Below are 13901 nucleotides of genomic sequence, written 5' to 3'. Positions count from 1 at the left end.
GTGACTGCACTTAACCAGTGTTAGGAAGGTGTATAATTGTCCAGCACTATGTTGTACACCTGAAACTATCATAACATCGTGTCAGCTAGGCTTCAATTAAGCAGTTAAGAAATGTGAACAACTCAGATGTTAGCTGCCAGCTTATGGTTGAAGAAGTCACTGTATAGTATCGCCACATTCTGAGTGGGATTTTGGCTGCTCATGTTTCAGCCGGAAAAACCACCACTGACGACGAGCTGGAGGAGATGCTGGAGAGCGGGAACCCTTCCATCTTCACCTCCGACGTGAGTGCGCAGCTGCCGTCGACCATGTGCGCTTATGCGTATGTGTATTTCTCTAACTTCCAAAGCAGTCCTAAGTTCATTAGTATTTCTCTTTTGTTTTTGTTTTTTAAAGATTATATCAGATTCACAGATCACAAGACAAGCTCTCAATGAAATTGAGTCTCGTCACAAAGACATCATGAAGCTGGAGACGAGCATCCGGGAGCTGCACGAGATGTTCATGGACATGGCAATGTTCGTCGAGACCCAGGTAATCTCACACACCCTTCCTGCTGGGATGCAGAACTGGCTTGTGTGGCTTGTGTTCGATTTGGTGAGCCTGGAAGGCCATTATTTTGGATCCCATCTCAAATTCAAAAGTGGATTGCAGTGTTGTTATGGTGTAAGACTGAAATGCTGAAACAGCTTAAACTTCGGACAGGCAGGGACTGTGTTAGTTCACGTAATGGTGTGTCCATAAGGGAGGTTGGTTAGTTAGTTCCATTTAGGTGTACCCATAGGGCCTGGTTAGTTAGTTTAGTTACAGTGTTTCCATTAGGGACAGGGTTAGTTAGCTCACTTACGGTGTGTCCATTAGGGACAGGGTCAGCTTGTTCTGTTACAGTGTATCCGTAGGATAGCCTGTTAGGCAGCCATAGGCAACAGGAACTTTTTGTTCATGGATGATTTTTAGTGAAATATACAAATGTGCTGGATTTTAATTTAAAAGAGAGATAAAAACCTTATTTGTATATGTACATATCTGCATAGTCATAGTATAAAACATATTTTATGGCATGAACTTGGCCACATAAAACAATATTCAGAGAGGAAAGAAATATTCTAAACAATATAATAGTGGAATTATGGGAATTCTAATTTTCTTTTGTAAAATATTTGTATTTTTAAGTTTTTTACAAGAAACATATATTAGGGTAATAATTGAGAGAAATGTTTGAAAGAATAAGCCAAAGAGATATATAGTCCATGAAACAAATAAAAGCTGGTCCTTAACTGTGTAGTATGTGGTGACGCAGGCAAGGAGGCGCAGGGCGTGTCCCCTACCAGGGGCTGGAGAAGTGTGTACAGTTTCTGAAAATACAAAATGCAGTGCCTGTGAGGTGTGCGGGTATGTCGCCCTTGCCCTGGTGATGCTGAGTGAGGCCCTGTGATTTCTCCAGTGCAGTCTGAGGTGTGGACCCTCCCTTTTTGGTCAGTAGACCATCCTGTCCAGCTGAGCCCCACGTGCCATGGGGTCACTCAGGAGCGTCTCGAAGAGCACGTCCCTCCCCTATGGAGACCGGTTTCCGGGTGGTGTTTGCAGGAATGGTCCTCTAAGGAGACTCAGGTCTGACTGGCTCCTTTTCTGGGTTGTCTGGATTGCGTGAGGAGCAGTAGGAAGGCCAGCCAGCCAGCCAGTCTTCACTCTCTTCACTACTCTTTTGAAGAACGTCGTTCACTTCGAGGAACGTTACGTAAGAACATGTGGGGACCGCTTAGGTACTACGCACTTGAGAGGAGAAACCAGCACCGCCTGTGCGTGGGGACAGGACAGCCTTACTCCTTTGTGATTTTGTTGAGATCCGTGCCGATTACGGCACAGGAATGGAGAGTGGGGAGGCTGGTTACTACCGGCTTCTTATTTTTCGGGAAGTATTTCAAAGGAAACCAGTTAGATAATAACATTACATTATTTTTGCAATTACAAAAGATTTTAGAGTCCCTTTGATTTTAATTAATATTCTTCTATACCAAATGTATTAAGTGCCATTAGAGAAAGCACTGTATTTATAGCTTTGTTTCACTGTTTCCTTTTGGAAATCTATTAATATTGCATTATATTGACTCACCTGATTCAAAATGTGTGCAGTCACAACTTACCAGTAAGTTTAAATCTGAATAAGTCACTTGTGTGTCACTCTCCATCGCTTCGCCCTTCGCTGCTGCAGATTCTGTCTGCTGTGGACAGGGAGCCAGGTAATGTGTTTTCTTTCTAAAACTTCATTGGATTCACCTCACTTTCCATTTTTACTTATTAATTTAGTCACCATATTGTCAGACATAAGCTATTCTTAGTTCATTGATATTTTAAAGAACTTGAAGCACTTTTCTACCCACTAGAAAGATATCGTTCTTTGTGTTGTGTGCATGCGCGAGATGGTCAAGCATCAGTTTAGCCTAAAGCTGCCTCTCCTTCCCGTGCTCACCTTAAAGTGTCCACATATTCAAGCATATCTCAAAATCTACTGAGAGGCTTTTAGTTACCAGCATTGTTGCCCATCCATTTGGTTCTCTTTAAAATATTAATTGAGTTTTGATTACCTTGTATTGGCACATTTATAATGTTCTCATCTTTTTGTAAACATGAAAAAAAACCTTCCCCTTCAGAATCCATCATGTATGCATTTTGTTCATGAGAAAACTGTTGATGCTATAGGGCTGTCTTAAGATGTATAATCAAGTCATTTGAAAATGTCTTCTAAGTTTGAAACTTTTTGTTTTAAGGGTGAAATGATCAACAACATAGAAAAGAATGTCACGAACGCAGCAGACTACGTAGAGCATGCTAAAGAGGAGACAAGGAAAGCTATCAAACACCACAGCAAAGCAAGGAGGGTGAGTTTGGTTGTTAAGGGTCACAGTGCATTTTTCTCTACTTGGTTTCGAATAATACCTTGACATAAGCCTACTCAGAAAGCATTCCAAGAAATAAGAATTTCTTAATGTTTCATTTTAAAACTGAAATAATTCTTTTTTGCTAAAAAATTTTGAAGTTTATTAGAGAAATGATTTTTTGACTATGAACCCTTTTGTGTTTAAGTAAGTAAAGGCCCTCACAACCAAAAGCCAGGCCATTTCCTTTCCTAGGTTGATAGGTTCAAATTCTAGAGTTCTATGTTTCTTCAGTCATTATTTATAGAGAGATACAAAACTTAAAGGGATTGGAAATTCTAAAAATCATAGGTTAGTCATTTATGCAAATGAACACTTTATTCTTTATTTAGGTTATTTGGTAACCCTTTGGTTTGGTTATTTGAGACTGTGGCCCTTTGTGCTATGCGGGCCTCCATGGAAGCTTTGGAAATAAGTCTTAACTTCCTCCTCTGCATCTCAGTGTGCCATGTGAGAGTGAGCTCTTCCAATTAAATGACAAAAATGGCACATGTCCATCCTGATTCAGTGGCCAGGAAACCGCCTATGTGTCTCCTTGTGCATCCTGGCCAATGAGACCTTGGTTTCTTTCCCCCACAAGCACCAAACTACTGCTTTCCATGTTTCCTGCATTCTGGAAGATGGCTTTAGGTTTATAGCGCCTTTTCCCAGAGGCTGACTGCCTAGGGCCTGTCAGGAGGAGGTTCCCCGAGTGATGCCAGCAAAGGCTTTGCAAAGAAGGAGTTTTAACCTGTTCAGAAAAAATGAAGAGTCACAGATCTTGAGTGCAGATTCATCCATGAAAATTGTAAAGGACATGCTCAGATTAGCAGGACTGGGCTTTGCTGACTCCCTGCAGAGCACCTCACTGCTTTTTCTCAGTCAGGTCTGAATGTGTTCATTACCTTTGAATGTTCGGACATGGTTTCTTGCATTATTAGTGTTAGTACTTTTTAAAATATTGACCCTTTAAGTGAGGTGATGAGGTACATATGAAAGTGCTTAGCTTAGTTCCAGGAGCAAAATGTACTTTTACTTTAAAATTCACTGAGAAGGCCAGTTCCCTTCCTTTTCTCCATGGCCTAAGCAGCATGTCAGTCCAAGGAAACTCTTAGTGAAAAAAGTTTGTGGTTTTTATGAATATAAAAGGTGGAGTGATGTATTTTCAATTTTAACCTGGTGGGAAGCCTTGCTTAAAAGATGTCACAGGTCTGTGCATTACTTGGAGTGTCAGCTGGTCCAAAATGTAGTCATGTGATTAAAAAATTCTTGTGATCTTGTAGTTAAGTGCCTGACATCTGTACACGCAGCACATTTCCCTTCTCACTATAACCGCTGATGCTCAGCTGCCGCATCTATGGCCGCCCCCTCGTGTCTTGGTTTTATTCCCAGGGCAGGTGTGTGTGGCCCCTAAAAGGCTACACAGCATTAGTGGAGTGATTTATTTCACGTGGTATAGCAGGAGCAGGGCAGGATATAACTGCCAACAACAGACGAGAGACCAAAGTGTGGAGCTTATTAAACAGAGCTCTGATTTCCTAGCGTGACGAGCCAGCTGTGTATCTCCATATACAACGAAAGGGTCAGCTGTGCCTTAGTCCACTCGAAACTTACCAAAAAATGTGATCAAATTGCTCTCTCACTGATGAAGCCTAGTATTCTAAGAGTTCTAGAACAGTTTATTTCCAAATACTCTGACTCTATCAAATTAAAAATCACTGTTTTTAATAAATAAAAATTGTCAGACAGAATTGTCCTGTAACAAACTTTAAAACAAATCCCATGGATTGTTTTATTTTAAATGAATGATGTCTTCTAATGTGATATGAAATTAACCATGATGTAATCAGCTCACTCTTCTTTGACAGAAAAAGTGGATAATTGTGGCCGTGTCAGCCGTTCTGGTTGCTGTAATTGCTCTAATTATTGGTTTATCAGTTGGCAAATGATGATGTGACCCATCGCATGCATGCCTCTCTGCCAGTGTGGTAGTAAGTAACTAATCAACTAATCCCCTTAATAACCTCCCTGAGTAGCTAATAGCAGTGCTTGCCCACTTTAACATACTTAAGAGCCTGGCCAGCAGAGCAGTGTCAAAACGTCATCCAGTGGCACATGTGCCTGACTGCCCCATGTACTGAGAATAAATGGTGGCAAATCCTTCTAAACCCTTTCTTCTTCATAGTCATTAAGCTTCCAGGTACCCTTGTATTGAGGGGTGTGACAGCACAGCGACCAGCGGCTCCTCAAGCAGGAGGAGAATAATTGCCAGGACTGGAAGCTGCTCTGTGGGCCGAGGTCTCATCATGTTACTGTGGTGGAGGGAAAAGCAGCCAAGCTGTGAGGGGCAGTCAGTGGGGTGCCTCTGTCCAGCTTGGCCCCGTTGGGCAGCCTCTAGTTTGCTTAGAACTATTTCCTTATTAAAATGAAAACTGTGTTTTCAGCATGGCTATTAATTCTTAAAGGATCCTGAATAGAAAAGCTCAATTATTTATTTAAAGAATCTTTATTTTTGCTCACTGCATGAGTGTCACCTTTCTTCAAACCTCAGTAGATTTCATTTTCCATGGGTTTTCCTGTGCATCTGGAACCACCTTCTTGCATTAACCCTTGCTAGCGTGCTGCCTGGTGCATTAACTTTGGGCACGCCAGTTATTGCTCAGGAGGTGTGTATTTGGCGTAATCGCTATGATGGCTGTTTTGGAGTCCCAGGACATCTGGGTTGTGACAGGTGGTCCTTGAGGAATTCCTTCCTCACTAATGAAAGCCACTGCTGGCCCGAAGGACACTTGGCACTTTGTTTAAAAACAAGCTGCGGTGGGAGGAGGGCATCGCTTGTACCACTAGCCTCACTACTGCTTTCAGGCTCTGAGAGCTCTTGGTCTGCGTGAGCAGCTACGACACTGGCCAGCTAGTGGTCTGACACACCCATAGCCACACAGGTGCATGAACTGCTGCACGGGGTTTCCGGTGGAGCAAGGTAGCCGGGGGCTGGCAGGCCCTGGAGCTGGAGGGTTGGTGGGAGAGAGGGCCTGAAGGTGCAGGAGGGGCTGTCTCCAGACACTCTGGGAGCCCACTGGTGGCCAGGACTTAGCGCAGGCGGAGTCCTTCCTCAGAAGTGTGCACAGAACTCACCAGCACCAGGTCTGAAGGAGAGGCTCTCTGAGGCCGCATTCCCTGGGTTCTGGGAGGTGGCCTGGAAGTCTCAGAGGGGCCAGGCCACACTCACCTCCATCTGTGGTTCCCGAGTCGATAGAGCTCAGCCATGCTCATGGGGTCAGAGCCTCCCAGCCTCAACAGGGAGGGCCTCTCAGATGAAATGTGGCATGCATCTGCTCACTAGGATTTGAAATTGGAATCTCTGCTTTTTGCAAAGAGAAACTCAAAGACACAAGGCTGCTGTGACTTCTTTCCCTCCTCCTGCAGAAAAATTTCCTGTAGGAGAGTAGAGGTCTTAAGCCAAAGGTTACTTAGCTTCCAAATGCACAAGGGTGCATGTTAACAAAAAAATCTAAATGGTTCTGGGTCATGATGCAAAGGAAGACTGGATTAATGGCTAGTTGTATCATACCTCAGTAAAAAAAGTATAAGTAAGATTTTTCAGCAAATGAAAAATAGGTTCATTTAAAGTCTTAAAAAGCTGTACAATTGATCTTAGAAATAGTAGTTTGGAATTTTATTATGATCAATGGAAAGTGTTTATTAAGAATCTGCATGATGCTTCTCCCTCCAGGAGCAAATTGCTGTTATTCTAATAATACATAGTTTTATTTATTAAATTCACTTAATTTAATGTGCACATATCTATAACTTAGTGCTTTGCCTATGGAACTTTCCTTCCTCCCCCTTCTCTGCTTTTCTGTGACCTGTGGGGGCTCTTTCTTAATAATGGATTTTTATTTTAAACCATCTTAAATTCCAGAATTTTGTTGACCTTAGTGATTTCTTTCCTTCGATACCTTGCAAATTAATTATTATTATTTTTTATCTTACAGAAAATGATGTTCATTATTTTTTGTGTTATTATTTTGCTTGTGATCCTTGGAATTATCCTAGCAACAACATTGCCATAGCAGCAATATCCCAAGAACCATTTATCCTTGGAGTCAGACCACGTCTGCAGCAATCAGCGTCCCCCATTTCATGAATGAATCCTAGACACTGTGACATGTGGCACTGAGTGCTGGCTTATTAGTGAATTCAAGGAGAAAACACAACAGAATGTATTGTTCAGTGAAAAACCGTAAGCAGAATGGGTGTGATGAGTTAACCCCAACATCCTTGGACTCTAAGTAATACACCACAATAATCTAACAATATGAAACTTGTTTCAATGGCCTTAAATAAGAAATTATTGAAAATTTCAATTTTTAAAAATTTCAGTGTTAAAATATATGTGACGTTTAATTAGGAATATTTATGTTATGAAGCCATTAGATTTCAGTCTTCCTTCCCCAGCTAACATGCTAATTAAGATATAGCATTTTTGAACTATGTTTAATTTGTGTTTGTTGTTTGCAAAAATAATTTTTATTATCAAGAGCTGTTTTGTAAGATATCTATACTTTTAAATGTTTATAAAGTAATTGCTTAATATATTAACATCTTAACTTACTGTTTTTATATATGAGACATTGCCTTTAAAAGGAATAAGAAGTTTCATGATATTAGAGCCATTTTTGCACGGTTCACAGTTTGCCATTGGCATTGAAAACATTGGTTGCAAAGTACCCCAAAAAGCCTTTCAAGTGCCTTCTGTTAAGATTGATTTGTAAGGTTTAACTGCACCTAACACCCTCCAGAAAAGCTCCATTTCTCTTTGTTCCATTACAAGATAATAAATCAGTTACTGCACTCTAAAGATGGCCTCTTCTGTTCATTAAAAATAAGGTTTGTGTTTCCCTGTTCACATTAATAAAATATGAATTTAAGATGGTGATAAAATCAAGATTCAGACTTTCTAAACTCAAGGAAATTATTCCTAGACATTAAGTGATTTTTAAAAATTTAAACTGTTGTACAGTTCACTTACGTGTCCTTGTTAAGTACGTAGAAGTTAACTCCCAAAGTTTATTGGAATTTATGACAAACATATTTATTGTTCATTAGTGTTTTAGTGTAACAGTGTGCTTTATTTTTAGACTTGTAAAATGTATGAAATCTTACTAGTGAATGGACATGTATAAAAAAATAGAATTTCAAATGGATATGTGAAGGATACCCAAAATACAGTTATCTCTTGTTACTTCTGTATGTGATTGTATAAGCATGTGACTGTATTTTAACATTGTTTGGTTTGAAAACTAATATAGATATACTTGATTCTAAATGATAAGTATGAATTATATTGAATAGCTCAGAAACTGTGTTCCTTATTTAATATAACGAATTCCACTTGTTCATAATTTAAACATCTAGCTGCTTAGCTTCGATTCAAGTCTGAATTTGTGCATTTTTCTGATCATCACTGTGTGCTCAGAATTACTATAGTATTCTGGCTCTAACATATTTTTAAAAATCTGAATAGCCTTAAGTGGGATAAGCTCATTGACTATTACTTATGTTGAATATACAACTTGTCTTGAAGGATATTTAAATATTTAGAGATCATGCTTGTGTTACTATCACGTTCATACATCTATTTTCCTGTATAATTACGTCCAAATGTGGAAGAACTTTGTGCTGTGGTGACTCGTCTCTGCTTGTCTGTGTCCTCTTCAAGTCCCTCACCTTTATAGTGGCTCTTACTGTATTTCTGCACATTATCCTGTTAGATGGATGGGAAGTACTTAACTGGATTTGTGTTTTATAGTTGAAGTTATGGAACTGGTTTTTCATTTCTATTTAGATATTTAAGTCACCTATCAAATAACACATTTGTAAGTCTAAGCCTCATGTAGCTATTTGAAATCAGATTTTACAAAAATATTTACAGGTTCATTTGTTACTTTTTATCATTTCTTCAAATATGTCATGTTTACATTAAAAAATTCCTAGAGAACCAAAAAAAAGTTGCCTTCTGCCTTGTCATTTCTGGTAGGAGTTTTGGGGAGATGTTTTATTACATATCCATTAATAAAATTGTTCTAAGAAAATTCCTCTTATCTGTGGCCATTATATAATGTGAGTTAATAATTGGGTTTTTGATACATTGTGATAATTTTATTACTGTTATAAGCTTTTGCAGTTCATGTCTCAGGTATCAGAGCACATACTAAGGAACCCACCTGAATTCTTGTTGTTTACAGAAATGCGGATTCAAGGGATTTGGGCTGCATCTTACAGTCCTGGTTTTGAAAGCTCACGTCAATCTGACAAACCCTCACCAGTTATTTATCCCCTCATGTGCTGAGTTATTTATTCTGTCTTCTTATTAGGTGGACTTTTTTTAAATCCATAACCCTTACTGAATTCTAGCCATGTTGGGAAGTGATGTTCAAAAATCAGAATTTTTTTAAGAAAGAAAAATAAAACCATCCTGGAGAAAAAGTTCATGGAGATAGATTCCCATACTTCATTCCCTATTCCTGTCTCTTCACAGTGAATTTTCTTTCCCACTGCAGACTTACTGTGCATGTTCAATAACTGAGTTCCTTTGTACTTTTAAAAGAAAAGTTTATCACCTCAATGGATTTCCTTGGTTTGCAACCTCAAGAGCTCGGGTGAAATTTGAACCGCCCTCGCTGGAGGACAGTGAAAGACCCAGGAAAGGGGCCCCTGCAAGTGGGCAGGTTGTGGGGTTAACAAGCCAGAGAATTTCCTTACAGGCTTGTCCTTGACGCTGCTCACCATCACCAGCTAATTCTTAGAGAGGCTGCACTCCCGGTCCCTCTGGTGCCCAGATGGTCCCAGCACCGTGTCGCGTCGGGCTCTCAAGGCCTGAGTGGGACAGGCTGGAGCGCTGGCCCCAAGGACAGGATAATCGCTTGGCCAGCCCCACGCGGGTCAGCCGGGGGTCACGCCCTTTCCGAGACCTCCTCCAAGTCTTTATTCTTTCAGTAAATCTAAACACGTCCTCCCACGCGTTTAAAAACTAGAACTGAAGTTGCAATTCAAAAGGACAATTTGCATGGGGCTGGGGAGCACGGGAGGCTCCCTGGGGGCTGCGGCTCCAGCCATCCGGGGTAGGACCCCCTGGCCAGAGGGGCTGAGGCTGGTGTGCGGCTGGCCCTGACGTGGTACCCTAGGCTGGTGTACTGCCTGCTCTGGGCAAGTCTGCGCCTCGGGGGTTGACGTTTGCTGCATGGGGCAGCTGGCGTAGCTGGGCAATTGAGAGGAGCAGGGGCCCTTGGAAGATGCGCGGCGCAGAGCACCCAGCCAGCAGAGCCGGCAAGTGGGCCAAGCTATTGGGGCAACCAGGCGGCCCCAGGGGCTTCCTTTCTAGCGAGAGCACGTTTGGTCATCTTCTGACTTGCAGCCTTGAATGGGAGTGCAGACTGCCGACCCCTAGAAGGTGGTGAAGGCCTTGGCTGCAGATGGGCAAGTTCCAGACAGGTAGCCAGGAGCCGTGGGGAGTCGGGGGGCACAGGCCTGGGGTGTGACCTCTGTACGTCTGTGAAAAGAGTGGGGCAGTGGGAACCCGGGGAAGCTTCTGGGACCACAACCTGTCTGCACTCCTCCATAGAAGCCTCTCCTTGGCACAGCACAGTGGGATCCCTGTGCTGGCCTTGCGATCCTGGGCAACCGGTGGGAGGTGGCGCTGGGCGGGGGTGGGCGTGTGTGGCTGGTGATCCCAGGGTGGACGGAGGGAACGGTGTGGGGGCTCTGTGAAGGCTGGTGCTGCCCGCCGGGGTGTTCATCGGGGATATTTGTCTGTAATTTTCTTTTTTTGTGGTGTCTTTGCCTGGTTTTGGTATTAGAGTGATGCTGGCCTCATAGAATGAGTTTGGAAGCATACCCTCCTCGTCTATTTTTTGGAAAACTTTAAGGAGAATGGGTATTAGGTCTTCACTAAATGTTTGATAAAATTCAGCCATGAAGCCACCTGGTCCAGGAGTTTTGTTCTTAGGTAGTTTTTTGATTACCAATTCAATTTCATTGCTAGTAATTGGTCTGTTAGATTTTCTGTTTCTGTCTGGGTCAGCCTTGGAAGGTTGTATTTTTCAAGAAAGTTGTCCATTTCTTCTAGGTTATCCAATTTATTAGCATACAATTTTTCATAGTATTCTCTCATAATTCTTTGTGTTTCTGTGGTGCTTGTAGTGATTTTTCCTTTCTCAATTCTGATTCTGTTTATGTGAGTACACTCTCTCTTTTTCTTGTTAAGTCTGGCTAGGGGATTATCTATTTTATTTTCTCAAAGAACCAGCTCTTGCTTCCATTGATTCTTTCTAGTGTTTTATTCTTCTCGATTTTATATGTTTCTGCTCTAATCTTTATTACGTCCCTCCTTCTACTGACTTTGGGCCTCATTTGTACTTCCTTTTCTAGTTTTGTTAATTCTAAGTTTAGAGTGTTCATATGGGATTGTTCTTTTCTGAGGTAGGCCTGTATTGCAGTATACTTTCCTCTTAGCATGGCCTTCACTGCATCCCACCAATTTTGTGGTGTTGAATTATTATTGTCATTTGTCTCCGTATATTGCTTGATCTCTGTTTTTATTTGGGCATTGATCCATTGGTTATTTAGGAGTATGTTGTGAAGCCTCCATGTGTTTGTGGGATTTTTCATTTTCTTTGCATAATTTATTTCTAGTTTTATACTTTTGTGGTCTGAGAAACTGGTTGGTACAATTTCAATCTTTTAAAATTTACCAAGGCTCTTTTTGTGGCCTAGTATATGATCTATTCTTGAAAATGTTTCATGTGCACTTGAGAAGAATGTGTATTCTGCTGCTTTTGAGTGTAGAGTTCTGTAGATGTCTGTTAGGTCCATCTATTCTAATGTGTTGTTCAGTGCCTCTGTTTCCTTGTTTTCTGTCTGGTTGATCTGTCCTTCAGAGTGAGTGGAGTTTTGAAGTCTCCTAGAATGAATGCATTGCATTCTATTTCCCCTTTTAATTCTGTTAGCATTTGTTTCACATATGTGGGTGCTCCTGTGTTGGCAGCATAGATATTTATAATAGTTATATCTTCTTGTTGGATTGACCCCTTAATCATTATGAAATGTCCTTCTTTGTCTCTTGTGACTTTCTTTGTTTTGAAGTCTATTTTGTCTGATACAAGTACTGCAACTCCTGCTTTTTTCTCCCTATTAGTTGCATGAAATATCTTTTTCCGTCCCTTCACTTTTAGTCTGTGTATGTCTTTGGGTTTAAAGTGAGTCTCTTGTAGGCAACATATAGATGGGTCTTGTTTTTTTATCCATTCAGTGATTCTATGTCTTTTGATTGGTACATTCAGTCCATTTACATTTAGGGTGATTATCGATAGGTATGTACTTATTCATTGCAGACTTTAGATTCGTGGTTACCAAAGGTTCAAGGGTAACTTTCTTACTATCTAAGAGTTCTAACTTAACTCACTTAGTATGCTGTTACAAACACAATCTAAAGGTTCTTTTTTCCTCCTCCTTTTTCTTCCTCCTCCATTCTTTATATATTAGGTATCATATTCTGTACTCTTTGTCTATCCCTAGATTGACTTTGGGGATACTTGATTTAATTTTGCATTTGCTTCATAATTAACTGTTCTACTTTCTTTACTGTGGTTTTGTTACCTCTGGGTAACAGCTATTAAACCTTAGGAACATGTCCATGTATAGCAGTCCCTCTAAAATAAACTGTAGAGATGGTTTGTGGGAGGTAAATTCTCTCAGCTTTTGCTTATCTGGAAATTGTTTAATCCCTCCTTCAAATTTAGATGATAATCTTACCAGATAAAATAATCTTGGTTCCAGGCCCTTCTGCTTCATGGCATTAAATACATCATGCCACTCCCTTCTGGCCTGTAAGGTTTCTGCTGAGAAGTTTGATGATAGCCTGATGGGCTTTCCTTTGTACATGATCTTATTTCTGTCTCTGGCTGCTTTTAATAGTCTGTCCTTATCCTTGACCTTTGCCATTTTAATTTCTATATGTCCTGGTGTTGTCTTCCTTGGGTCCCTTGTGTTGGGAGATCTGTGCACCTCAATGGCCTGAGAGACTATCTCCTTCGCCAGATTGGGGAAGTTTTCAGTAATTGCCTCCTCAGAGACACTTTCTATCCCTTTTTCTCTGTCTTCTTTTTCTGGTACTCCTATAATGCGAATATTATTCAGTTTGGATTGGTCACATATTTCTCTCAATATTCTTTCATTCTTAGAGATCCTTTTTTCTCTCTGTGCCTCAGCTTCTTTGTATTCCTCTTCTCTAATTTCTATTTCACTTATTGTCTCCTCCACTGTATTTAATCTGCTTTTAATACTCTCCACTCCATTGTGCTCTTCAGTGATTGGATCTCTGACTGGAATTCATCCTGAGTTCTTGAGTATTTTTCTGTACCTCCATGATCATGTTAATGATTTCATTTTGAAATTCCTTTGAGGAAGATTCATGAGATTGATTTCATTTGAATTTCTCTCAGGTGTTGTATTCATAATTTTACTTTCAACCAGGTTCCTTTGGCATTTCATATTTGTATATGGTGCCTTCTAGTCCCCAGAAGCTCTACTCTGTGGAGCTTCTCAGCCCCAGAAGCAATCTCGGGGGTCACAGGGGAGCGGTATTGGTGCCTGGAGGGGAGGAAAGAGCTGTTTTGTGCTTCCTGGCTGCTATGCCTGCCTCCACTGCCAGAATCAGTGGGCTGAGCACACACCTATAAGTCTCTATGCTTTGCATTTGTAGTTGCTATAGATGGGGCTTCCCTCTGGCTGGCCTAACACCAGGGTAGGGTTTGCTGGTTTGCGAGCCTCGCAGGGCTGGCCAGGAGAAAGGAACAGTAGGCTGCATATCATGGAGGGGGTCCTTCAAGCTGTGTAGCCAGCCAGGGAGCTGGAGCACCTGAAGATCGAGAAAGTTCCCAACCTTCTGGGCAGAGTGCACCATGACAATTTTGTCTACCTGTCCTT

The 13901-nt window shown here is 41.2% G+C and overlaps 1 protein-coding gene across 6 annotated transcripts in view; it reads left to right on the top strand.

Moving 5' to 3' along the window:
• Positions 1–8979, top strand: part of STX2 (syntaxin 2) — a 29202-nt gene extending 20223 nt beyond the window's left edge. For 5 of the 6 annotated variants that reach the window (XM_073222536.1, XM_037014506.2, XM_037014503.2 and 2 more), the window contains 5 exons: positions 211–284; positions 397–534; positions 2769–2879; positions 4784–4906; positions 6911–8979. In XM_073222536.1, coding sequence (XP_073078637.1) covers positions 211–284; positions 397–534; positions 2769–2879; positions 4784–4864 — 404 coding nt within the window. In that variant the 3' untranslated portion in view covers positions 4865–4906; positions 6911–8979. The remainder of the gene's footprint in view (positions 1–210; positions 285–396; positions 535–2768; positions 2880–4783; positions 4907–6910) is intronic. The other variant, XM_037014504.2, reaches the window with a different exon arrangement.
• The last annotated feature ends 4922 nt before the right edge of the window (positions 8980–13901 follow it).

This window comes from Manis javanica, chromosome 15 (assembly GCF_040802235.1).
Source record: "Manis javanica isolate MJ-LG chromosome 15, MJ_LKY, whole genome shotgun sequence".
Taxonomy (NCBI): domain Eukaryota; kingdom Metazoa; phylum Chordata; class Mammalia; order Pholidota; family Manidae; genus Manis; species Manis javanica.
The sequence above is the reverse complement of the archived record's forward strand: the minus strand, read 5'-3'. Positions and strand labels throughout refer to the sequence as shown.